This window comes from Dicentrarchus labrax, unplaced genomic scaffold, assembly GCF_905237075.1.
Source record: "Dicentrarchus labrax unplaced genomic scaffold, dlabrax2021, whole genome shotgun sequence".
NCBI classification, from domain to species: domain Eukaryota; kingdom Metazoa; phylum Chordata; class Actinopteri; family Moronidae; genus Dicentrarchus; species Dicentrarchus labrax.
Window position 1 is genome coordinate 28,682,591 of NW_026136704.1, and position 12,389 is coordinate 28,694,979.

The 12,389-nt window shown below is 43.4% G+C and overlaps 1 protein-coding gene across 5 annotated transcripts in view; it reads left to right on the plus strand.

The window, feature by feature from the left end:
• Positions 1-12,389, plus strand: part of aplp2 (amyloid beta (A4) precursor-like protein 2) — a 53,829-nt gene that overhangs the window by 20,185 nt on the left and 21,255 nt on the right. For all 5 annotated transcript variants that reach the window (XM_051397062.1, XM_051397064.1, XM_051397065.1 and 2 more), the window contains exons 2-3: positions 5,995-6,168; positions 7,475-7,604. In XM_051397062.1, the coding sequence (XP_051253022.1) occupies positions 5,995-6,168; positions 7,475-7,604 (304 nt within the window). The remainder of the gene's footprint in view (positions 1-5,994; positions 6,169-7,474; positions 7,605-12,389) is intronic.

Genomic DNA, 12,389 nt, shown 5'->3' on the forward strand with positions numbered 1-12,389 from the left:
TTAAGTTGCTCTCTAAATTCTTAGACATGAGAAGCAATAAACACCAAAGTCCATCCCTTTTATTCACTTTAGCCCCAAATCCCTCTGTAATACTGTATGCTCCCGGTAATGATGTTATTAAAGGGTGTGAAAGTGTCTCCTTTTCACAGTCCTCCAGTATTCAGGAGGCGTTTTCACATCTTTAGACAGCTAGAAATCTTAGCACCTTACAAAGTGTTCATTAATCAATGGCTCAAACCTCTGCATACATAAGGTGGTTATTTTGTTTAATGGATCAATAAATAATATATGTTTTGCATTATGAAACTATTCCACTGAGGGATTCAGTTGATACAGATTACATAAGCAACAAACAATAAACCAGCACAGCTATCAGCTATCAAGCTGTTATGGAAAGCTATAATAGAAGCTAATAAAGAAATAAAAATGCTGTAATTGCTTCACTCCACATATTAGCACAACACAGTAATTGCAGTAAACACTGCGCCTGCATAAACATCAAACCTTATAAGCAATAAGAAATGGAAATCAATACTTATTTTATGTCCCAACATTGTACATATAGATCATATATTCCTGTACGTGTATGTGTGTGTGTGGCCTTCTCAACACTGCCTATCTTGTTTAAGTATTAAGTCAACACAAGGAAGGATTAGGTGGATTAACGATGCCAGGCATTTCTCCACAGAGTCACATGGACACTAAGCATTCTGGGAACCCACGTGTGGTGACCGGTGCCTCATTCTGGAGCTGCTTTTATAAGGTCTAGACTGTGAGGATGGCTTCACCATACCTCTGCCAAAATTAGACCAGTTGCCACCGCTCAGTCAGGGCTCCTGAAAGCGGAGCAGGCAATTTAGCCGATCTTGTGTTTGTGAGAAATGCCAGCCAGGCTAACATGTTGATTAGACTGTCTGCTCACGGAGGAATTTTGTGTTAAGTTTTGTTTTGGCTATTTCAAAGTTTCTGTCTCTGTTTGTGTTGGAGGATCATCACAAAAGCTCAGACCCCAAGTGTTTTGCACATTACGGCCTTCATCTATTTATTTCCCATTTCCCACTATCCCCTTGGTGTGTGTCCTGAGCTCACACACTGCTGATCACACTGCCCTGAGTGGTTGACCTGAGACCACACACACACACACACACACACACACTCATACACGTATACACACACAAACACACGGATTGGATTAGCTTCTTTGGATCTTGCCCAGATGCTGTGTGGTAGGTCATGTAATAACTGACCCGTACCGGTCCCAGGAGGGGTTTTTCTAAAACCTCATTAAGGAATACTCCCTGTTTATAAGTTTGTGCCAGCCGTCTTAGTTGCACTATCCTTTTTCTATTATTCCTCCTGGTGCCTGCATACAGTCCGCATTGTTGAAGATACCAGACTTCATTTCCTCCTTTTCCGGACATTTAGAAGAGACAATTTTCTGCCTTTTATTCTTGTACAGCACAAAAAAAACTGCTGCCACAGACTCAAGAGTCGCCTGAGCTAAATAATCTGTCACAGTAAATGTAAAGCCTTAATTTGGTTTTGTCAAAGTTTCTCTGATTGATTGTTATTTCACTGCAGCTACGTTCAGCATTTTCATTTGAATGCATTCATTTACACTCTGCTCGCTGTCAATCACCCAGAGAAGGAAAAGAAAGTCACTGCATATAATAGATAATCTTGCAAACAAATGAAACCTTACTCTCACAATTATTTTTAAGATAGGTGAGACACGGTGATGGTTATGTTTCAACAATGAAAAACAAGGTGAATACTGTATGCATCACAAAATGATTAATATGTAATGCAAACTGGATGTAGCCAGTAAATGAGCTGTAACTGAAAATAACATAACTCTTCTGCTTCTTAGAGTGACTGGATAATGTTTTCCACTAGGAGTGGTGTGTGTGTGTGTGTGTGTGTGTGTGTGTGTGTGTGTGTGTGTGTGTGTTGCTCATTAGAGATCTAGACTCATAAGGTATATTTATCCGTTACGAGATTAAAAAAAGGAGTGTTTGTTTGTGTGTGCACAATGTTCCATGCGTTATTTCACGACAAGCACTGTCATGTCTTAGCTTGTTTTATGTGAAACTTGGCTCGAAACACAAGAGCAGGCTAATAAAACGTGTTTGTGTGCTGGAGGCAGACTGGGAGAACAGCGACAGACTAGTGTGTGTTCGCAGTAAAGAGCAAAAACGAGCTAAATGATCCTCAGCCCACACAGCTTTTGACAAGCGTCTGTGGTGGCAGGCCTGTCTCTCCTGCATTCACGTGGCCTCATGCCGCTCTTTATTGCATTACAGTCTGCGTTCATTTGAAATAATATGTCAAGCTGGGACATAAGCCAATCGGTACACATTCCCTGCTGCCGTTGTCTATTCACCCTATTTGCCTGAGCTTTCCTCTGTCGCGTGGCCTCTCCCTTTTCCCGACTTCCACTCCCTCTCTCCCTCTTTTGTCTCTCCCTCTGACTTGCCAAGCCTCCACATAGCAGCAGGTGTTCACACTTACACATGATATAACATCTCACGGTGAGTCAGTAATGAGAGATGGATGCTTGATGACTTGCGTTTGTTAGGTGTGGCGGCATATTTTTCTAGTGGCTGTGTGTTTGTGTGTGTTGTTGCTACATTCAAGGCCAAAACCAGAGTTTATCCATTTATCTGATATGAGAGAAACATCTATGTGCTAATGCTTTGGATATAGAAACACACAGATATAGATTTAGTACAACACAGTTTAATATTATAGTGATAAATACATGATAGAAGGGCCTCATCAGAGGAAAAATATTAATTAAAATATCTTGTTATTACCTCACATCTTTGTCTCAAATAAATCTCCAGAGTTACATTTTTGTATAGTTTTACATCCACATTATCTTTCTCTTCCCGTAACAAAATGTTGTTGATGACTCATCTTTTTGATCCCAGTTATTAAAACGTGATTACAGTCCTTGGGGCGATCCAGCCAACCCTTCCCGTAAAACCTCCAGGTCTACCAAGCTGAATTAGCCATCTAGTAGTTACATCAGCCTTAAGGTGTGTATCTGGGTGTTGGTTTGTACAAGGGGCATCAGTATCATCAGCAGCTTTCTTTATTTTTCCAACTAAAGGAGAAGGCAAGTAATCCCTCCGTCATTGTTGATTTTCACCACTTTTGAACTTTAAAATGAAGCGACTCTTGGCATGAAGTTCTGACCCTAACCTCTGTTTCATGTGGAAACACGACAAACTGCTGAAGCAAATTACTGTCAAAGTAATTTAATGCGACCTTTAAGAAGGAGTTTGGTTACATCAAATCACAGTAGGGAAAAAAAAACAAGAAATACAAGACCAAAGCTCATCCACAGCTCCCTTCTGAGTCTAACTTTAACTTCCATTTCCTCTCATTTTTCTTCTGATTCCATTTCACTGGCCTTCACTGGCCAGTGGAACAAATTGGTCTTGGATGACGTAAAAAAATTGTGATGATAACTAGTCTTGAAATGGATGTCCGAGTCGCGGCTGTCCAAGACTGAGTCACGACCAAGTAAAGTCTTCACATTTTGTCTCAGGAACAAAAAGATTATGTCTCCTACAGTACTGTGTGTCTGTGTTGAATGTCACAGTCAGCAGAACTGTTTTCCCAAGGCAGTCATTCTTCTGGTTCAGGTGTTGCTGGTGATGAGACAGGGACCACAGACGAGATAAATCTCTTCTTCTGCCTTGCTGTTTTCCCCACCAACCCCTCTGTGTGTGTGTGTGTGTGTGTGTGTGTGTGTGTGTGTGTGTGTGTGTGTGTGTGTGTGGGGGTGGGGGTGTGTGTGCCACTTCTCTTGCTCTCTGCTGCCCCCATCTCACTTCTCTTTGTGCAAGTCTGGCCAAGAGCAGCTCTTTTGTTAAGTAATAAACAGGCATGTGACTGCAGATTTAAGGCAGCGGTATAAACCACGTTCACTGTGCCTCCGCTGCCATTGTTGCAGAATTAAAGACACACTATCACTTAGGTGGAGTCAAAGGGGTGTCGAGAAGGCCCCAACACTTGTTTTTCCAGAGCCGCAGAGTCTAGTTGTGGTCAGGCTATCACTGCTTCCCTTGTCTTCCTCCCTAATGTGCTTCTCTGCGTCCCTCATTTCCTCCCCACCTCTCTGCTTCTCATACACCCCGAGCCAATCTCACAAAGGAATGAGAGGGAGGAATAAGAGGGAGGAGAGCAAACAAGCCTGTGGTGGTGCAAAGAGGGAGGAGTGGAGCAGGACAAAGATGTGGAGATGGAGGAAGGAGGGGAAATGAGGTTGAATCTGAGGCTGTTGTGCCTCTAGGACCAAATCAAGAAAGTCCAGTGTGTGTTTGCTTGCATACGTGGATGCCTGTGTGGCTGTACACATGTTTTTTGTGTGTTCTGTGATTGTGTGTTTGCGCTGGCACCTATATGATTGTGCGGCTGAATGTACGCGCGGGTGCGTGGCTGAAGCTGTGTTCAGTTAATGTGTGTGTCTGTGTGCGTGCAGGCTCAGCTCTGGCTGCCTCTGCGGCTCATCACACGCTACAGCCAACTGCTGATTACACAGCACTTGTTTTGTCCCCGCTCTACTCTGTTCTGCACCTATTATCAGCCTGGGAGCCTGCGCAGAATTAGACAGAGAGCTTTGTCTAACACACTGTTACTCAAGTCTCCCCTCTTCAGCTGTTTTCTCCTTGGCTGTGCGCTGCAGAGGACACCTCTGTCTGCGTCTCCTCAAGGCTGGACCCAGCAAACAGTGAGACATTTGAGTCCAACAGTCCTCGCTCATTCCCTTGATCTCTCTCTGGGGCTAAAGCCTGTTTACTCAGCCTGATGACATTATGACAATCAAGAGAGGATCAGTTCCGTTCCACTTCCTGTCTGGAGGCTCCCTGGTGTGTGTTTTGGGATGGTTTGGCATGCAGAGCTACATCGGCTCGCTGATTCATTAGAGTTTCGCGTGCTGTGACACCCCCAGCATCAGGCGAGTGTTAGCAGGCCGTGACTTATTGTCTCAATGAGGTGCTGATGAGTTGACTGATGCTAGCAGTACCCCGTGTCATTTGAAAAGCAATCGTGTGAAAGCTGATTACACAGTAGTTTCAGACCATTGGTGTCCATTTTCTATCGTGAGTGGTAGAAAGTTGTTTTGAGTGAAGACCAGGCAGACTGGGTGTTCCTTCTTCCTGCCTGCTGGAAGAGGAGCTGCAGGGTTCAGTAAATGATGACAGGAAAGACAACAGGGTGGAAAGATAGCAGATTTTCTCTCATGTTCAGAGGATTAGGAGGTAAACAAAGACAGGACAGACGTATTTTTTAACAAATCCTGTGGGATGTTGGAACACATATTTTCATTACACCATTTATGTTGTTGTTCATATGTGTCCGTGCTGCAGAGCTGATAGGGGAGCAGGAAGCATCAGTGTTTACCTTGAAGAATAAATGAGCCGCCCTTTGTGGAAAGACTTTGGTCCCAGGAGGCCTGGATGAGCAAAGCTCTACCCTCAACCAGGAATGTCCTGGTTTTTGAGGCATGACTGCAGTTTTTTTGTCTCTCCTGCTCTCTGTGTGCAGCCTCTCAGTCACTCAATGGGCATCAGAGCAAAAAAAAACCTTGTGCACAAATCCAATCAAACCCCTACTCGTTTAACCATCAACCTAGCCAAACCTTCCCGAGGTGCATTTAATTTGTCTCCTTTCTGAGCCCCTCTGCTCTCTCAGCACTGCAGCGATGAGTCGCAGTAGCAGCCAAGCGTTGACAGGCTGTTCTGATGTTGCTTCATCGCGTCTAGTACAGTTATCCATCGCAGTTCATGAGCTGGATCTGCTTTCTGTGTTCAGACTTCACAGCAGGCTCCTGCGTCAGGCTCATAACGAAGTTTATGAGAAAAAAACAGTGGGGCAGACAGTGTCTCAAGTATGTCTGCCTCAATAGTCCCCAGGTTTTAAAGGCTCTACAATAATTGATTGTATTAACCCCCATTTCTCTCTTTCTCTGTCTTTCTGTAGGCGCTAGCAGCCAATGCAGGCACAGGGTTTGCCGTGGCCGAGCCACAGGTGGCCATGTTCTGCGGAAAGCTCAACATGCATGTCAACATTCAGACCGGCCGCTGGGAACCCGACCCATCCGGAACCAAGAGCTGCGTAGGAACCAAGGAGGGTGTGCTGCAGTACTGCCAGGAGGTGAGTCACTGTGACACTGACACATGTCTAATCCCCTTCCTATCAGTCTCATAGAAGTGATGAAATTCAAGCACCTAAGTCGGTTAGAAAAGGGCAGAGACAAAGTGGGTTGTCCAACAAATGAAATTACTTCAGGGAGAGACGGTGGAGGTGCTCACCCATGTACAGAGGAGCCATTGTATCCTTCTTTTATTTTATTCTATGAGCTTCACGTTACAGGGGTCGGGTAATTTATGTTTTAGATGTCGATTTGAATATGTAATTTTCTTTATAAAAAGAAATGTTTAAACCCTATTGTTATTATACATCCTACGTGTGTATAACTGTGATTGAGTAAAAGGATGTTGTTGAGATGTAACTCCAGGTCATCCACCTTCCACACCCCCATTTAAGAGTATATAGTGCACAGCGTGTTAATTGGTGAACTTTAGAGGTGCTGGTAGGCAGATTATGTTACATTTAGACAGAGCCAGACTGGCTGTTTTCCCCTGTTTTCAGTTGTTGTGTTAAGCTAAGGCAGCTGGTAGTAGCTTTGGATTTAATGGACATATAGTGGTGTCAATCATCACATCATCAACTCTCAGGAAGAAATGTACGTTGAACAAAAAATTTGGGTTTTCAATTACTGCTCCTTTTTCCTTTTCTAGGATGTTAAAGTAATGGGAGTTCTATAAAAATAATACAAGACAAAAAGTAAATGGAAATGTATTATTGAATAGGTCTATGAGGTTAGAATAAGTTATATTGAGCTAGTGAGGTGGAAAAAGTCAGTTCTTATTGCACCGTGATTTATAATTAGAGAGGCTATTGAGCTGTTCCTGAAAGACGGACATTATTTACAGTATAGTGGGTGGCATTTCAATTAGCAGACCCTGTGACCATTATTGTCTCAGGCTGTCTCTACAATTAAGGACATGTTTTTCCACAGCACGGATATCCTCAATCTTATTTACTTGTTCCTGCTGTATCTCCCAACCCAGGAGGGTTCTGGTATTATTTTCATGGTTTATTATGCAGCTGTCCAAGAAAAAAAGCAGGGCTGTATATTTTCAAGCAGCCTTCCCCACAAGCTTCAGTTGCATTTATTGATGACATTTTGATGGCATTTGGGGAAAGTGTAAATTGCGTGCTCTTTCATGGCTGAGCAGATGGCATCTAGAAAGTATAAAATGTGGATTAAAGGATCCCATTGAAGCGCCACTTATCGCGCCTTCTCTCTCTCTCTCTCTCACACACACACACACACACACATCCAAAATAAATGTCTCATTATTTAATATACACTCTCTGCTTCGTCTTCCAACAGATGTATCCCGAGCTCCAAATCACGAACGTGGTGGAAGCCAACCAGCCAATTCGTATTGAGAACTGGTGCAAGAAGGAGAAGAAGGTGTGCAAAGGACATGCCCATATCGTGGTGCCTTACAAATGCCTAGGTAAGCTTGTACACTAATAAGTAGTTCAAGGGCTGGAGGAAACCACTTAGAGAGCTGTGAGTGGCCCTTCATATCAGGCGTTCTCCATTGCCCTCACCTCTTCTATATCTTCTATACCCTTTTTTCAACGCAGAGAAAGAAAAGATTATGATACATCTTAGCCATAGGCAGAGGTGACAGAGAGCAATACTGGAGTCTGATTCGGTTGACTAATCCTGGCCTTGAGCTGCAGATTGAGCAGATCCACGCTGGATGGGAGTTAATGTCTCTCAGAATGGATGGTTAAGGGGGGAAAGCTATTATTGCTGGGGAGGCTTGTTGAGCAATAAAGCACAATCTTATTTCCCCCCTCAGACAGTGGCCATAAACTCACATAGACACACAGGGTCAGCGAGAGGGAGGTCTGTGAGGAGGCCTGCTTTATTACTCCCCATTTCTCCATTCGCCTGTGCTGTCACACACACCTCTCTCCCTCCTCTGTCTCCTGCAGCATCACTGTAATCAGCAGTGGCAACATGGCTATATTCCGGTTTATTAAATGTCAGATAGAGCCTCAGACTTTGCAGGCCACATGCCTCTGTGCTCCCTGCCTCTGAGGATTGCAATAACAGAGAAGTAGAGTTCTGAAACAAGGTTCCTCTCTGTACTTGCAAAGCTTTGTCATGAAGGAAAATACATCTTCCTCTGTGCTGCAAACACTTCTCAGCACCCTTCCTCTGTCCGAAAGCCTCTTGCTGATTGAGTTGTGCTGCTTTCCGGGATGAAAAAGCTATTAGCAGTTCCACTGGACTGTGAAATGGGCTACCATTCAAGAGCATTTTTGGCAAACGCAGAGAGGAGGCTTTTGGGAAATTCATGGGACAGCAAACACCACAACTGGAGTGGCCACTCGGTGGCTGAGACAGGAATACAGATGAGAGAGGTTCACATGCAGCATCAGTCTCCAAAATCCCCCCAGTTTGCTTTCATCTTACATCCCGAAGCTGTTTCCCTCTAACCACCTGCCACACCTGATCTGAGCCTCTTTCCTGTCTCCACTGTGGCCGACTGTTGCATCCATCACCAACCCAAGACCTCTCATTATAATTCAGTAACGGTGCCATGACTGCCATTTAATTAAAACAATCCCATTCTGTCCTCTGAAATAATCAAAAAGCGTCATTTCTTGTTCTTTGCACATTTTTTGTCATCACCGTTAAAGGTCTGCACTCTCATGCCCTATCGAATTACGACGGCCCTCTCTGCTGCTCTGCTGGGTTGCAAATGAGGAGTCTGAACTGAGAGAACAGAGGAGACAGATGGAGAAGGAGAGATAAACATAAGGTGTTGGCAAGAAGGGGGCTATTGAGAGGGTTTCTGCTTAATTATGTAATGGAGCATGTTAGGGGCTTAATTGGAGGGCTCTGATCATATGCTACGAGCCACGGCATGCCTCTGCCACCTCACTGCGCCTCACCTCTTCAGTCCATTATTTGTCAGGCCTCTCTATCATATCATGTTCAATGAAGAGTGTTTTTGAATTATTCATTATTTGTGATGTTCACATACTGTTCCAGAGAAATGGACATCAAGGATTCTGCCTTATATTCATCAGTGTACATTAATTATTGTAGAATCAAAAAGAAATGAAATAGACCAAAGGGAGGTGGGCTATAGCTCGGAGGATATGATTAAAAGGGCCAGACCAGCACCCATGTCAAGTTAATAGGTTTATATGAATAATGCAAGCGCTAAGGAAGGAGCTCAGTGTAAAGAGAGAAAGATGGGTTATGCTGTATCCCATCTCTCCATGCAAAGGCTCAGTCACAGAGCCGCTATCCCCCCGTGTTTCCTGTCCCCAAACAATGACTCTGCAAATTAATGTGATTTTTGTTCCATGGTACTCTAATCCCTGTAGCATGATGTCTTTGTCAAACAGCAGAGGATTATTTTAGAGACTTTTTTTATTATTATGTCTGGAATAGTGAGAACAGTCAGTGGTAGTTGTCTAACTGGGGTGTTGGTTAGTGTGCGTGTCAGAATTGCGCAATAACTAAATTGTGGGGAAAAGTTGATGAGACAACAGCAGCTTCTTTGCTGAAAGAAGAGGATTCTGAATAATTGAATCCTGCCTTTTTCTGGGTAAACACAGATTTACAAAGATTTTCTGTGTCTGATACTTCTTATCTTTAAGTTCTATTGCCGTTGGTAGTTATCCATGGTAGATCACATTTATTCCAGGCATATTGTGGCTTATTTTTATCTCTTGACCTTTAAAGCTAGACTTTTCAGGAAGAAAGCATATCAAGGCCATGTTTTGGCGAGAAGAGGAATTTAATTAGCAGAATTTACAGACCTGACACATACTTTGCCTTTCCTGTTGACTAAGACTGTTGATTTAACATTTAAGGGTAGGGCACACAATGACTCCTGATATCATCACAGGGGCTGAGTCTTGTGATTGTGAATAAGTTGATAATGGATACAGACCTCAGGCTTTTATTAGAGGACCACACCTCTAGCTCTTTGCACGCCTTTGCCTCTGGAAATATCTTGAAATGAGCCTGAACTTTGAAACAAAAATGTGACCACAGTCATAAGATTATGTGACGGTACTGCAAATTTACCATGGGTGAAAGGTTAGCTAAATGTAATACAGCAAAATTAGGAAGTTCTTTGCATGAGCTGGGAGTCAAACCCCCGGACGTTAAATGGTTAAATGTTCTTTCCATTATCCAACCTCCAGCTACTTCGTGAATTTTGTCACGTCTGCCCCATGTAATCCTTTCATGTTGGCAAATCAGATTCCTTCCACTTTAAAGGCACTGAAGCAATCCATGAAGCAAATGTAAACAAAAGGGTTGCCAAAAATCAAAGCCTGGAACATGATATCATTCTCAAACTGTATGGCAAGAACTAACACTGGCGCACAACTAAATCAAAGTTATTCATATTCATATTCCTTCTTTAATATTAGTCGTTGGTGGAATATTAAGAATGATTATAATCTGAGAAACACATAATACTGACTTTCAACAGCACATGTTAATGAAGTATCTCATAGTTAAGTAGTGATTTCACATTGAATCATCAAGTGCACTGAACAAGTTATTTGCATTTTCATATCTCATATTGATTACACTAAATTTCATTACTGTAGGCTTCCTTTGGAAAGTCCTTGAAACACAATAGCCGTGCTGTCGACAAGCAGATCTTGGTTGGTGTTTAATTGAATTCACCACCTCTCAGTGCTGGAAGTATCGCTCGTACACTGGGTGTTTTCTTACCTTCGCACTCCCTAGATGCCTGTAGTGCAGCCAGTCTGGGCACAGGATAGTATTAGCGGGGGTGTCTCATAGACGGAAGGTTAAAGGAAAGGCAGATGAATAGAGTAGGTGGAGAGGAGGTCACAGAGAAAGAAGAGTATGTGCACTCATAAACACAATTCGCACAACTACACACGGAGAGAAACACACAGAGCAGGAGTGCTTGCGAGGCACAGATGCTCTCCAAACACCACCATCCATCACCCACTGCAGTGTGACTGCGTACGGGGTCTGCTTGAAACCCACTCCACCCCGCAACCAAAGCAACCTGTGAGTGTGAGAGAATGAGACAGAGAGAGAGAGAGAGAGAGAGAGAGAGAGAGAGAGAGAGAGAGAGATGAAATGAAGAGAGAGTGTGAGAGCGAATGAATCAGTTAGCATCCGGTGTGCAGGATATGGAGTTGAGCTGAGAGAAGAGAGAAGAGAGGGAGAAATTCACCAATGTAAAATCACTCCTGCAAAGTAATTCATGCCTTAAATATTTCACTTATGTAAAAGTACAACAAAGAAGTATTATGAGCAAAATCCACTGAAATATTAAAAGTAAAAGCTCTCTTGCCACTCTCAGTGTTATTTTATGTTATTCTATTGGATTGGACTGTTCTATTGTTCTATTTAAATGCTACAGTGAGTCAAAATGGAGCTCATTTTAACTACTTAATATACTGTTGGGTAGTTAAGGCAGGCTGTAACAATGCATCATAGAATTAGAAGTAGTATGAATTGAGGGTTTACTCTTTAAAATGTTAGAAAAAAACAACCTAAGGTGACCTTTTCAAATGTCTTATTTTAGTCCAAAACTACAAATATATTGTGTTCTGTTCAATTCGTACAGTGCTTGAGTAAATGTTCTTTCAACCAGTGGTAGGCACAAAGCAGACACACGCAGGAGGGTCTGGAGGGCTGAGGGGGGTTGTGTGAAGGGGTGTTACTGTACCTCCTGGGCGGAGATGAGAAGCAGCTGCTGAGTCCTCTGCTATTTCCAGCTCTCTCCTCTTCCTATCCTACCCTCTCATTTTCCAAAACACTGCTTTTTCACCCTCTGCCTTTCCTTGCCTGGCTTATATGAAACGCTCCAGCAGCTCTGCCTCAGGCCGAGGTCGCGGCGAACCACTAAATGAGCGGTTATAGGACAGCTCCCAGCCCTTGTTGCGAGACCTGGAGACCCTCATTTGTGTGTTTTCAGTCCATCCATTCTTCAGCCACTCTGATCTGGACTTTGCCCTAAACCTTCTATTCATCCCCCCTTCTCTCCCTTGCTCTCGCAGCCTGGCTTTCCATCTGTTTCTGATGGCAGTGTTTCTACCTGAGCGCCTCGTCACGCTGCCAGCCTATCAGCAGTCGCTGTCCTTTTTAATCTTTCTTGTGACCCCTGCACCATATGCTTGCACGCACATGGTTTTCAACCTGAAACTATTCATAGGAATTCACAAGATGGCTTTCATGTCTTTTATTTCCCCTAGATCTGCTTTCTGTCAGC